The sequence below is a fragment of the Scyliorhinus canicula genome, chromosome 12 (assembly GCF_902713615.1).
Source record: "Scyliorhinus canicula chromosome 12, sScyCan1.1, whole genome shotgun sequence".
NCBI lineage: Eukaryota > Metazoa > Chordata > Chondrichthyes > Carcharhiniformes > Scyliorhinidae > Scyliorhinus > Scyliorhinus canicula.
The window spans coordinates 33,777,266-33,790,576 of record NC_052157.1 but is presented as its reverse complement, the minus strand read 5'-3'; the positions used below and the strand labels follow the sequence as shown (position 1 = coordinate 33,790,576).

Below are 13,311 nucleotides of genomic sequence, written 5' to 3'. Positions count from 1 at the left end.
AAAATTTAATTTGTGTTTCTTTGAAGCAGACAACACAGAAACTGAACTGGAAATGAAACTGAAAGGGATGCAGAGAAGGTAAACCTAGAAATGAAACTGAACCTGGTTTGAGAGATATAAAAGGGCACAGATCAGTCACTATCAAGGACAAGAGCAGCAGATACCTGGGAACCCCACCACTTGGAGGTTCCCCTCAAGTCACTCACCAGCCTGACTTGGAAATATATCACTGTTCCTTCGCTGTTGCTTTTGGGCAAAATCCTGGAAATCCCTCTGTAACAGCTCAGTGGATGTACCTATACCTCAACGACTGCAGCAGTTCAAGAAGGCAATTCACCACCACATTCTGAAGGGCAACTAGGGATGGGTAATAAATGCTGGCCTAACCAGCGACGCCCACATCCTGTAAATGAATTTTTAAAAAGTCCAAGCAGCCATAGCAGCTGCTGAGTCCACTGCTGCAGCACGAGCAAGCTGAAGAAGAATCTGGATCCGGAAACTGAGATAACTTCGGCAGGTAACTATCCAAACCAAACTGAGCAGGTCCTTACCCACGTAACTTAGGTTGGTTGCACACTGCTGTTGGTTGGGGATTACACTAATTCTTTGAAGAAAATGCCTTAGAAGCTAGACAGAGTTTGAAGGGCTTTGTGACTGCTAAGTCAATTTGCAAGATCTATTTTAGTTGTATCTGCCATTTAATTTGGAATTTATAGTTATATTCGGCCACAATTTTCCTGTTGATTCAAGTCCAATTAATGTTAAATCTGGATGTTGAAGTGGAGGATAGATCGTATGTATAGCTCTGTTTTGTTGACTCTTATATAGTAATATTCCTTTGTTATAAACCGTGGAATGGCATGGTTTTATTCTTTTAACACATGGCTGGATTTTGTATTTTGTCTACTTTATCATAGAATTTAGTGCAGGAGGCCATTCGGCCTGTCGAGTCTGCACCGGCTCTTGGAAAGAGCACCCTACTTAAGCCCATGCCTCCACTCTAACCCAGTAACCCCACCTAACCTTTTTGGACACTAAAGGTAATTTATCATGGCCAATCACCTAACCGGGACATCTTTGGACTATGGGAGGAAACTGAAGCACCCGGAGAAAACCCATGCAGACACGGGGAGAACGTGCAGACTCCGCACAGACAATTACCTAAGTCAGGAATTGAACCTGGGACCCTGGCGTTGTGAAGCAACTGTGCTAACCACTGTGCTACTGTGCACAAGTTGCTGGTCTCTACTGAGATCATAACAGTGGTAAACCTCAGGATGCTGATAAGGGGGAACTTAGCAATTGTAATGATGTAGACACGATGGGCCAAGTGGTCTCAATATTTTATGATTCTAATGCTATTGAATGTCCAGGTGAGGTAGTTAAAGCGTCTCTGGAGATGGTCATTGCCTGGCACTTAACTCTTCAACCGTAGCAGCATAACTAGCAATGATGGCTGATTTTCTCTATTATAGAGTCGAATTCTGGATTAAATCAATTTACTTTTCCCATACTTGGCAATAATAGTCGATATCAGTGTTTCTCAAACTGGGTTCCACAGAACCATAAGCCAGGCAGAGATATAAAATTTTAAAAATACTATGAAGCTGCTTGTCAAATCAGAGGCTGTCTTCTCCAAAATCCAGGCTCTGAATGGACGAGTTGGAAACAGCACGAAACTCAAATTTCCAAGTCAGTGCAAGTGCGGACAGCAGAGTGATGGGGAGAGAGAGTAATTTAGCGGGAGGGTAAGCGAGCCTCGGAACGGGGGAATGCCGGCCTCAAAGTGAATGTGAGAGGGTCTTGGAGAGGGAATGATAAGGCGAGTGCGCCTCAGAGTGGGAGTGTGGGTAAGGGGAAAATGGGGCAAGGGTTGGGATACAGGGAAAATGGGGAATCACCAGCATGTGGGAGAAAGGCTGAAGGTTGGTCTGTGCGTGTGTGCGCATGATAAAGAGGTGAGTGAGTGCATCTGTGTGAGTGAGTGAGTGGGAAAGAAGGGCGAGAGAATGTGTGTATCCAATATTATAATCCAGCAACACTGCCCACTAAACAATGGAAGCAAAGGAGCAGCCTTACTCCTCCCATTAAAAATGACAAAAAGGTAAGACCTAAATACTTCCTGTAATAGAACTTTATAATTATAGTAAATGTACACATATAAGAAATAGATAAGACTTCTATAAAAGTAGGTTTTTGTAGGTTTGTAGCTATTGCAAAAAACAATATTTCTTCGTGGTTTAGCTCTTCCACCACAATAAGAATGTTTCTCAGGGGTTCCACCAGTACACTTGGGGGTCAAAAGGGTTCCAGGGCTGGAAAAGTTTGGAAAACTTGGTCTATATGACTTTGTAATGCACCATGATTTGTAACACACCATGTACTACATTCAACCACAAAGCCACTGGAGAAGGAAAACTCGATTTACACACCATAGCAATCTCTGTTCCAAATGATCTTTTAATATGCAAGCAGTAAGTCCCACGTGAACACATTACTGCATACATAACATTCTTTCAAACTAGAAACTGCAAGTGCAAACAGCAATGTTCAAACAAAAAACTTCACTTCATGCATAACATTTTCCATGACTTAGTTGAAACTTGTGACAGAAACAAGATAAACCATACATCCTTTTGGGATTGGTTACTTAATCAGCATTATCGAATAGCCTTAAAAAAAAACAGCCCTCCAAATTACATATCTGAGCATGAATTGTGAAATTGTTACCATACAACCTGCGTGTAACCAATTGGTAATAAACCCAATTATGAAACAAATGATTAATGCTCAGGTTTGACAAAAAGAAAACTACAAGTAAGAACACAAATGTGACTTAAGCGCTGCAATTAACCAGCTCATATAAAGCTGGCTTTGACGATCAAGCAGTTATGCCGAAATGAGCGTCTGTTTATTTATCAGTTTGCAGCTTTCCTGCTCGAGCTTACAGTTTACATCATCTTGCAGGTAATCGACATCTAAAGTGCAACCGTTTGACATTCCAAACCGACAGTTTTCCTCATTAGAAATTAACAATTCCCCACAGGTGTGTGAATCATAATAGTTTTCAGTACGAGGCAAAAAGGATCATAGCTTGGACAAAGTTTCTCTGGCAGCTCATTGTAATCTTGCAACTCGAAGGCCTTGCTGAATATTGTGATGGAATGAGAGTCAATCACTGGAACCTCCTTATAGAACCTTGCGGTTTCAACTGAGCCTTCCCACCTTTCCATCTATCCTCCAAATTCAGACAGCAGTTCATTCCTCGTTACAAGGTGTGTCAGCTGAGCAAGTCAAAGACTTGTAGACACTTGGTGGAGCAACAGTACGCCACAAAACACATTTTTGTCCTCCTATAAAAACAGATAAAGCAGAATCTTAACATTCATCAGAAATATTTTCATGGATGAAATATGGTTCAATTGTATTTAACAACTATGGCTTGTATCTGTGTCTATTTGTTTCGATTTCAAAATTACTCTGTGGTACAATTTCATGATCCTGCTGGGAAATTGGATTCACTGAATATTGCCATTTTATGTTCTAGCACATACAAGTCATCCACCTCAAGTTTTACTTTCCTGGTTTCAGTTCAAAGATATCTGGAGAACCTCATTCAAAAATAATGAACGCAGGTTTATACTTTTCGGCAATGAACTATAAACGGAGGTGGCAGGGTGGGGGAGGAATCGTGAGTGATAAGACACTTATCAAATAGATGTACTCCATATATAAATGTAAGTTATTTCTGTTCTTTAATTGGTTATGGTATTTGATGTTTTATGAGAATGGCAGCACACATTTGGGCATATCCAGGGTAAACCAAATGCAAATGACTGTTCTTTTTTACTGTACACATTTAAAAAAGCCAGATAAAAAAACACCAAGAAGGACAAGAAAGGAAGCATTTGTCTACCAAATATCTTCAATTCCAATTGCCATTTTCTCCGTGAAACCTGAGGGGCAGACTTCAAAGACTTGCACTTAGAGAGCAAATTTTCACATATCTCAAACATCCTAAAGCACTTTGCAAAGAATGAATCACTTATAAAGTGGAATGACTTGTTTCATGGGAAAATACAGTTAATTTGCCACTGAATGAATGGACAGTTCATCTGACAATGTTGTTTGAGAGGATGAATATTGATTGAAACATCAGGAGTGCCTGTTTTTCAAATTGAGCCACATGATCCTGAACTGTCCACCTGAGTCGCAGGGATAGACTGACAGATAGGATCTTCATTTAACTACTAAATATCACCTATGACAATGCAGTGCTCCCTTAACACTAATGGAATGCCAGCGCAGACTGCTTGGCAAGTCTTGAAGTGAGGGTTGAACCTGAAGCAAGAACATTACCAGTTAAGACTGCTTAGTTTATACAGCCACACAGACCAGAATCTACCCATTCAAAAGAATTTTGGAAAAATAGAGAGCATCGATTCCTCAAGGTTTTCTTTGTTGTGCACAGTCTGTTTACTTCAATGCACGGTAACTTTAAAAATTTTGTTTGCATTGCCATGTGCATGCAGTATCTGAAAAGGCAACTTACTATGAGCAGCCTTACAGCTCAGAAGGAACACTGATGACGAAACCTTCAAAACATCACTGGGCGGGATTTGCTGGTCCCGACCGAGGTCATTGGACCTTTTAATGGTCCATTAAATTGTCCGTCCCGCCCGTGACACTTCCCGAGGCGGGCGGGATTGGAAAATTAATCCCACCTTAAATTTCGTGCAATCAAATTTTCATAACAAAGAGAACCTGAATTATCTTCACGAGAACTTCAGAAGCATGCTTCAGGTCTCATCAAATATTACATCGCTACTATAATTAATTCAAAATTATTGAATTTCTAAACAGCAAACGCAAAAGTGTAAAATTTCATTAAAATAACATCCCTGCAGTTTATGGGAAAATTGTTTTGCTTTTGGCTCAGAAGCATATCATCATTTGATGTAATCTAATAAACTAATTAAATTTTTTTTTAAAGTATTGTGCTTCCCTTTTAGTTGTTAATGATTTTCCCTTCAGTGAAAATCTCAATGGAAACTCAAAACACAAGATCAATCTCTTTATAATTACCCATTATATAAGGCAGCCATTGGGGTCTCTGTCAAAGGAAAACACTTAGGATAGACAATGGTAAACATTGGCTGGCTGCAGTGATGACAATGTCCCAGAGGGTAGAATAGTAACTCGCACAGATTCCTAGGTAATGAGTTTGGGGACAGGGGATCCAGACCTACAGGAGAACATAACATTGTAAATGTTTTTGTAATAATCATCTTATTTAATGCAGCTTAATCTTTATAAAGGTACATCATACAGATACAGACATTACAGTTTGCGTCCAAAGCGGTTTCTGAACTTGTGTATAAATCATTACAGCTGCAGTAGATAGAAAAGGATGACTTCAATCATAGTAAATATTATCTAACAATGTTATTATGCCATTGTTACTGGAGGTAAAGATGAATGGGGAATAACAGCAGACATTTGAAAACGAAAATGAAAATCGCTTATTGTCACGAGTAGGCTTCAATGAAGTTACTGTGAAAAGCCCCTAGTCGCCACATTCCGGCGCCTGTCCGGGGAGGCTGGTACGGGAATCGAACCGTGCTGCTGGCCTGCTTGGTCTGCTTTAAAAGCCAGCGATTTAGCTGAGTGAGCTAAACCAGCCCCTTTGAGCTAAACCAACCCCATTTTGTGCTCATACCACAACCAATCTTTGGTTCACAGGACAGGCTACTTCTTTTTTTAAAAAATTTAGAGTACCCAATTATTTTTTTCCAATTAAGGGCAATTTAGCGTGGCCAATCCACCTACCCTGCACATCTTTGGGTTGTGGGGGCGAAACCCACATAGACACGGGGAGAATGTGCAAACTCCTCACAGACAGTGACCCAGAGCCAGGATGGAACCTGGGACCTCAGCCCCGTGAGGCAGCAGTGCTAACCAACTGCGTCACTGTATCTGCCGAACTGATGCTAAGGCTTATCTAAAAGTAGGGGAGGGTGGTTATTTCTCTTCGTTCCTCCAATTTTATCCCCCCAATATGTGGTGAAGCATGGAACATTTGTTCCGAGTCTACTCCTGGTACACTGTGTGGAGAGCTGTATCCTTACATTGAATTACACTGTAGCTTCATGCCAGAACCTGTATAAATCTGTAGAAAATAGTAGTTACATTACACCCTTGCATGCAGTGGATGTAGAGGCACTGGGGAAGATGCAGATACCAGGAATGCATTGATTTGCATTTTAGAAGGGTTGACAGGTTGGGCCTCCTCTCTTGAGAAGAGACTTGAGCATTGACTGAATAGGAGCCTTTAAAATTAAGATTTTGATAGAGTGAACAGAGGGGCAATATTTCCTATTGTGGGGAAGAACATAGGTAGAGACCATTGATACAAGATAGTCACCAAGAAATTCAGTCGTGAATTCAGGAGAAACTTCCTCACCCAAAAATTGGAAAGAATCTCAAACCCATTACCACAGGGAGTGGTAGAAGTGAATAGAATAGATGCATTTAAGGTGAAACTAGACAAGCATGTTCGGGAGAAAGGAATCATAGAGCCACTACAGTGCAGAAGGAAGCCCATGGAGTCTGAACCAATCCTCCGAAAGAGCACACCACCATGACCCACTCACCTGCCCTATCCCTGCAACCTCACCGATCCTGCAAATCTTTAGACACCAAGGGACAAGTTTGCATACCAATCCATCTAACCTGCACATCATTGGACTGTGAGGGGAAACTGGAGCACCCAGAGGAACACACGCAGACATGGAGAGAATGTACAAACTCCGCAGTCGCCCAATAGATGATTACAATGGTAGACTTAAATGAGAAATGATGAAAGGAGGCTTGAGTGGAACATAAATACCAGCGTGGACCAGTTAGGTTGAATGACCCGTTTCTGTGCCCTATATCCAATGTAAATATTCCTAAACAAATTAAAAAACACTGCATTCCACTAACAGAATTGGACACATAATAATAGTCAATTAGTCAAACTGAAAATGCACTAGATTACTTTCAGGTTCACTTGTTAGCCTTTCAAAGACAAACCATGCATCTCCCAAGGCTCTGCACATAGATTAGAAGTGCATAAATAACATGGGCCTCAGCCACGACAGACTAAATAACTAAACTTGTGCTGGTATAATATTGTACATAAAATGTTCTTGCAGTTTTCAAGATCAATCTGGCACTCACACAGACTTTGCAAACAAATATATTCAGATCAGAAACAGAAAAAAACGATACAAAGCAAACAAGAACTAAATTGTGCTCGAATAATTAGAAATATGCTTTAAAATGAGCATAATCTACCTGGCAAATCTGTCAAGTTTCAAATGTTACATATTTTCTCATGTATATTTCTGCCTTAAAAGCATAAAGCAACAAAAGCATTCATTTCTCAGACACAGAAAAGATCTGCACAAACACAAAACATCAAAAGCACATCTGCAAGCTTTTATCTGGCCTTCTGACTAAACCAAACTTCTAATCTCCAATTTAAATGTCAATTAACCTTTTAATTAATTCACTCAACAATTGCTTATCAGTCTTTGCTGTCATAAAAGGATGCAGCAGCTGAATAATAGTTTTTTAATATGATTTAGTAATCTTGTAGGTGCAAAAAGGGCATCATCTGAGTTACCACAAGTAATCCCATGGAAGGTTCAAAGTGTGAAAAATTATGAGTCTGCAGTTGCTTATCCGCCACATTTTAGACATAATGCACCATAAGTTATGTCTATTAACTCCAAATATGCCCAAAGCCTCTTCTACATGACTGGCAAATATGCAAATTTGCTCAATCTGATTCAAATGCATTAATTGTAACTTGTCAAATTTCTAATGACATAGCAATTCAACAAACCAGTCAAATTGCTTAAAACACTTCTTCATAATTGTCAGCCACCATAACCCTCCCACTTCAGACTTTCAAGTAGGATACAAAATACAAATGTCACTGTTAAATGTAAAAGGTCAGGTTGCCTGCAATTCCTAAGAAAACACCAATATAATTTGCAGAAACCATTTATCTCAGTGCCTCTCGGGATACTGCTCCCAAATTGTTTTCCAATTTTTTCGTGGCAATGACCATGCACCCCTGTTTCCACACTAACAGCTCGACATTAGGGCAGCACGGTAGCATGGTGGTTAGCATAAATGCTTCACAGCTCCAGGGTCCCAGGTTCGGTTCCCGGCTGGGTCACTAGCTGTGCTGAGTTTTCAAGTTCTCCCCATGTCTGCGTGGGTTTCCTACGGGTGCTCCGGTTTCCTCCCACAGTCCAAAGATGTGAAAGTTAGGTGGATTGGCCATGCTAAATTGCCCGTAGTGTCCTAAAAAAAAAGTAAGGTTAAGGGGTGGGGGGTTGTTGGGTTACGGGTATAGGGTGGATACGTAGGTTTGAGTAGGTGATCATGGCTCGGCACAACATCGAGGGCTGAAGGGCCTGTTCTGTGCTGTACTGTTCTATGTTCTATCTGACTTACTATGAGCATGGCTATGGAAGATGTGCTAATTGCATAAGTATGAAACTGGAGACATAAAATCAAGTAATGTAGCTGTTTGAAATTTATTTGGTTTATTTATCATTCAGCACTGCTGGTACCTTTTTAACAAATGCAAAATTAAAAAAATAATAATTTTATGGGATGTGGTTGTCACTGGCTAAACCAGCATTTATTGCCCATGAGAAAGTGGTGGTGCCTTCTTGAACTGCTGCAAACTGTGGTGTAGGCACATCCACAGTGCTTTCAGAACATAGAACATACAGTGCAGAAGGCGGCCATTCGGCCCATCGATTCTGCACCAACCCACTTAAGACCTCACTTCCACCCTATCCCCATAACCCCTCCTAACCTTTTTGGACACCCAAGGGCAATTTATCATGGCCAATCCATGATAACCTGCACGTCTTTGGACTGTGGGAGGAAACCGGAGCACCCGGAGGAAACCCACTCAGACAAGGGTGAACGTGCAAACTCCGCACAATGACCCAGCAGGGAATCGAACCTGGGACCCTGGCGCTGTGCTGCCCAAGGAGAGTTCCAGGATTTTGACCCAATGGACAGTGAAGGAATTTCCAAATCAGGATGGAACTTCCAGGTGCTGGCTAGTCCAGTTCAGTTCCTGGTCAATGGTAACAGGATATTGAAAGTGGGGGATTCATTAACGGTAATGTCATTGATTGTCATGGGTCAATGGTTAAGGTTCTATCTTTCATACAATTTACAGTGCAGAAGGAGGCCATTCAGCCCATCGAGTCTGCACCGGCTCTTGGAAAGAGCACCCTACCCAAGCCCACACCTCCATCCTATCCCCATAACCCAGTAACCCCACCCAACACTAAGGGCAATTTTGGACACTATGGGCAATTTAGCCAATCCACCTAACTTTCACATCTTTGGACTGTGGGAGGAAACCGGAGCACCCGGAGGAAACCCACGCAGACATGGGGAGAACTTGAAAACTCCGCACAGCTAGTGACCCAGCGGGGAATCGAACCTGGGACCCTCGCGCTGTAAGGCAATTGTGCTAACCGCTGTGCTACCGTGCTGCCCATCTTGTCAGAGATGGTCACTGCCTGGCACTTGTGTGGCATGAATGTTACTTGCCACTGGTCATCCCAAACCTGGAAGTTGTCCAGGTCTTGCCTTTGGGCATGATATGCTTCAGTATCTGCGGAGTCACGGATAGTGTTGAACATTGTGTAATCAGAGAACATCGCCACTTCTGACCTTATGATTCATAGAATTTACAGTGCAGAAGGAGGCCATTCGGCCCATCAAGTCTGCACCGGCTCTTGTAAAGAGCACCATACCCCAAGGTCAACACCTCCACCCTGTCCCCATAACCCAGTAACCCCACCCAACACTAAGGGCAATATTGGACACTAAGGGCAATTTATCATGGCTAATCCACCTAACCTGCACATCTTTGGACTGTGCGAGGAAACCGGAGCACCCAGAGGAAACCCACGCTCACACGGGGAGAACGTGCAGACTCCGCACAGAAAGTGACCCAAGCCAGAATCGAACCTGGGATCCTGGAGCTGTAAAGCAATTGTGCTATCCACAATGCTACCGTGCTGCCCACAATGATGGAAGGAAGGTTGTTGATGAAGCAGCTGAAGATGATTGGGCCTAGGACTCTACCCTGAGGAACTCCTGCAGGAATCTGTAAAAGCTTGTATTTATATAGTGCTTTTAATGGGGTTGGTTTAGCTCACCAGGCTAAATCGCTGGTTTGATGGGTGGTTTGTGGCTATGGCTACCACTATGGCTATAGTGGTTTAATGGGGCTGGTTTAGCTCACCAGGCTAAATCGCTGGCTTTTAAAGCAGACCAAGCAGGCCAGCAGCACGGTTCGATTCCCGTACCAGCCTCCCCGGACAGGCGCCGGAATGTGGCGACTAGGGGCTTTTCACAGTAACTTCATTGAAGCCTACTCGTGACAATAAGCGATTTTCATAATGTAATAAAATATCCCAAGATTCTTCATAAGAGCTTTAAAGCCAAATCTGACATTGAGCCACACAAGGAGTCTTTGGGTTAGGTGATCAAAACCTTGGTCAAAGAGGTAGCTTTTAAGGAACACCCTAAAGGTGGCAAGAGAGCTATGTAGAGATGGAGAGGTTTATGGGGGGAATTCCAGAACAGAGGGCCATGACAACTAAAGACTGTGGTACATAGGAGCAGGAGTAGGTTGTTTGACTCCTGAACCTGACCATTCAATATTATGACTGATCTGGTTGCAGATTTGACTCCACTTTTCTGTCCGCCCACCCCCCCATGACCTCTGCTACAGAAATGCAGCACATCACTGAAGTACAATATTTTTGCATTCTTAGCCCTCGGGTTTCACTGCTGATCTGTATGCTTAGCGAAGTGTAATGCACTGTACATGGGGAATGTGTCAATTGTCAGTGACTTAAATGCATCCTCTGCATTGCATTTTAAAAATGGAAGAAATGCAGATAACAAACAAAATGCTCTTTTAAAATCAGTGGGTTGCTTTTATCACCATTAATTGTGCACATAGACAGTGATGTTGTTGGGAATATTCAGTAGTCATCCCCAGTTCCCAACTAGCATGCAAAGGCATTGAAACGTTCCCTATCTTTATTGCACTGATGAAGGCATTTTAATATGAGAAGCTATAAAACCAACCTTGCAATTTCTTTCAAACATGACTCTGTACGCAGCAATAAAAAGAATACTAGTCATGCTTGCCTTTCTTAGATGTGTGGTAGAAATTGTAGATAGTCCTCATAATAATTTCTTGAAGTGGTGGGACTGTGTCATTTTCCGTTCCTATCGTCTGGATTTCCTCTGATACAGTAATGGTTAGCTGCCTATTGGTGAATGAAAGCTTCATTTCTTCACTTTGCACTGAGGAACCACAACTTTGGTTAAACAGGGAAGAAAAACATACATCCAAAAGTCACTGCAATGCGAGAATCACCATTGTATTTGACACTGCAGCAACCTTTGTTCAAACCAAAAGTTCTGCTTCTGTTTTAAGTGTTACAATTTTAGTAGCATTTTATATAGATTCAAGAAGCAATTAGATATAGCACTTAGGGTGAAGGGGGTCAAAGGATATTGCGGGGGGGGGGGGAGGCAGGATCAAGCTATTGTGTTGGATGATCATCCACGATCAAAATTAATGGCAGCGGAACAGGCTCGAAGGACTGAATGGCCTCATCCTTCTCTATTTAAATGTTTCCCGACATCTGCGTATTCTTATTGGCAATGTTGAGCTTGACATTAGACTGATTCCTTCTCAACGCTGATGATGATACTCTTTAATTCTGCAACAAACCTCTTAATCTTTTAGGAGAGAAAAGCATAACAAATATGGATATAATTGTTTGATTTCAATATAGGCATATTGAAATAAATAAAGTAGGCTGGATTTAGATTTCAGCAACAAATGAAGGGTGCTAGTTTTCATTATACTTAACCACTGAATTTTTGTTATTTTACAATGCAACTGGCTGTAAAATGCAATACTGAAACAGTCCAGCACCCTCTACAGGGGATCTGGAACTTGCATGAACTGAGCAACTAGACATCTCCTTATCCAATCAGATTAAAGAATAATTAATGAGGTCTGACGCAGAATGTGTCAGAATATTTCATTCAATGTTAAATCAGGTAGGGAAAGGGAAATAAAAAAGGAAAGGAAAAATGGGATAAAGAGGGCAATAAAGTTTGAAGATGCTTCTTTCGAAATCTGAAAGAATGACCTCCATGCTTATTTAATTTTGGGTGTTGGAGAGGTTATTTGCCAGTAACTAAGACTTAGCGTGCTTTATGTTTACTTACACTGGAATGGACAAAATCTAACATTTTCTGGTGCTTTCTGGCGTAAGGACAGATAACAGTGGGTGGTGGAAAATGGTTGTTTTTCAGACTGGAGCATGGTATCATACAATCCCAACAGTGCAGAAGGAGGCCATTCGGCCATCGAGTCTGCACCGATATGCTGAAAGAACACCCTACCTAGGCCCAAGCCCCCACCATATCACGTCACCCCACCTAACCTTTTGGATACTAAGGTGCAATTTGGCATGGTCAATCCACCTAATCCACACATATTTAGACTGTGGGAGGAAGCTAGAGCACCCAGAGGATGCCCATGCAGACACTGGGAGAATGTGCAAACGCCACATGGTCACCCAAGGCTGGAAGTGAACCCAGGTTCCTGGTGCTGTGAGGCAGCAGTGCTAACTACTGTGTCACTCAGGTAGGCAACAATGTCCTCAAGAGTCAGCGCTTGGACCACTGCGTTTATATATAAAACTGACATGGGTATTTGAATACAAAGTTAAATTTCAAAATTTTGCAATGATTCCAAACTTGGAGGTGTGGCTGGCAATGAGGGTGATACCAAATTGACTGCAATAGGTTTTAGACAGGCTAGCAGATTGGGTAGCCATCGCAGATGGAATGTAATACAGACAAATGTACGCTGATGCACTTTGGCAGAAGGAAGGAGAGGGACAATAATATAGTGCAATTCTGAGTGTAGAGGTTGAGAGGGGCCATGGGAGGGGTAGAGGGGGTCATGTGCATAGATCTTTGAAGGTGGACAGAGAAGGACAATGAGCAAGCAATTAGCAAAGAACTTGAAATTTTCAGTATGATAGAGGTACTGAGTACAAAAGCAGAGGGGCTCCGGAGAGTCTGTTTCAAGTTTTGGTTAGTTTACAAGACGGCACTACATCCATTTCTGGCCACCACACATAAGAATGAGAGGGTCCTTGAGGAAATTTACTAGAATGG

General features: G+C 42.0%; 1 protein-coding gene across 2 annotated transcripts in view; it reads right to left on the bottom strand.

Moving 5' to 3' along the window:
* Positions 1-2,440: 2,440 nt before the first annotated feature.
* Positions 2,441-13,311, bottom strand: part of lrrc28 (leucine rich repeat containing 28) — a 79,042-nt gene continuing 68,171 nt past the window's right edge. For both annotated transcript variants that reach the window (XM_038813400.1, XM_038813399.1), the window contains exons 8-10: positions 11,254-11,426; positions 5,086-5,245; positions 2,441-3,353 (exon numbers count right to left, since the gene is read on the bottom strand). In XM_038813400.1, the coding sequence (XP_038669328.1) occupies positions 3,281-3,353; positions 5,086-5,245; positions 11,254-11,426 (406 nt within the window). In that variant the 3' untranslated portion in view covers positions 2,441-3,280. The remainder of the gene's footprint in view (positions 3,354-5,085; positions 5,246-11,253; positions 11,427-13,311) is intronic.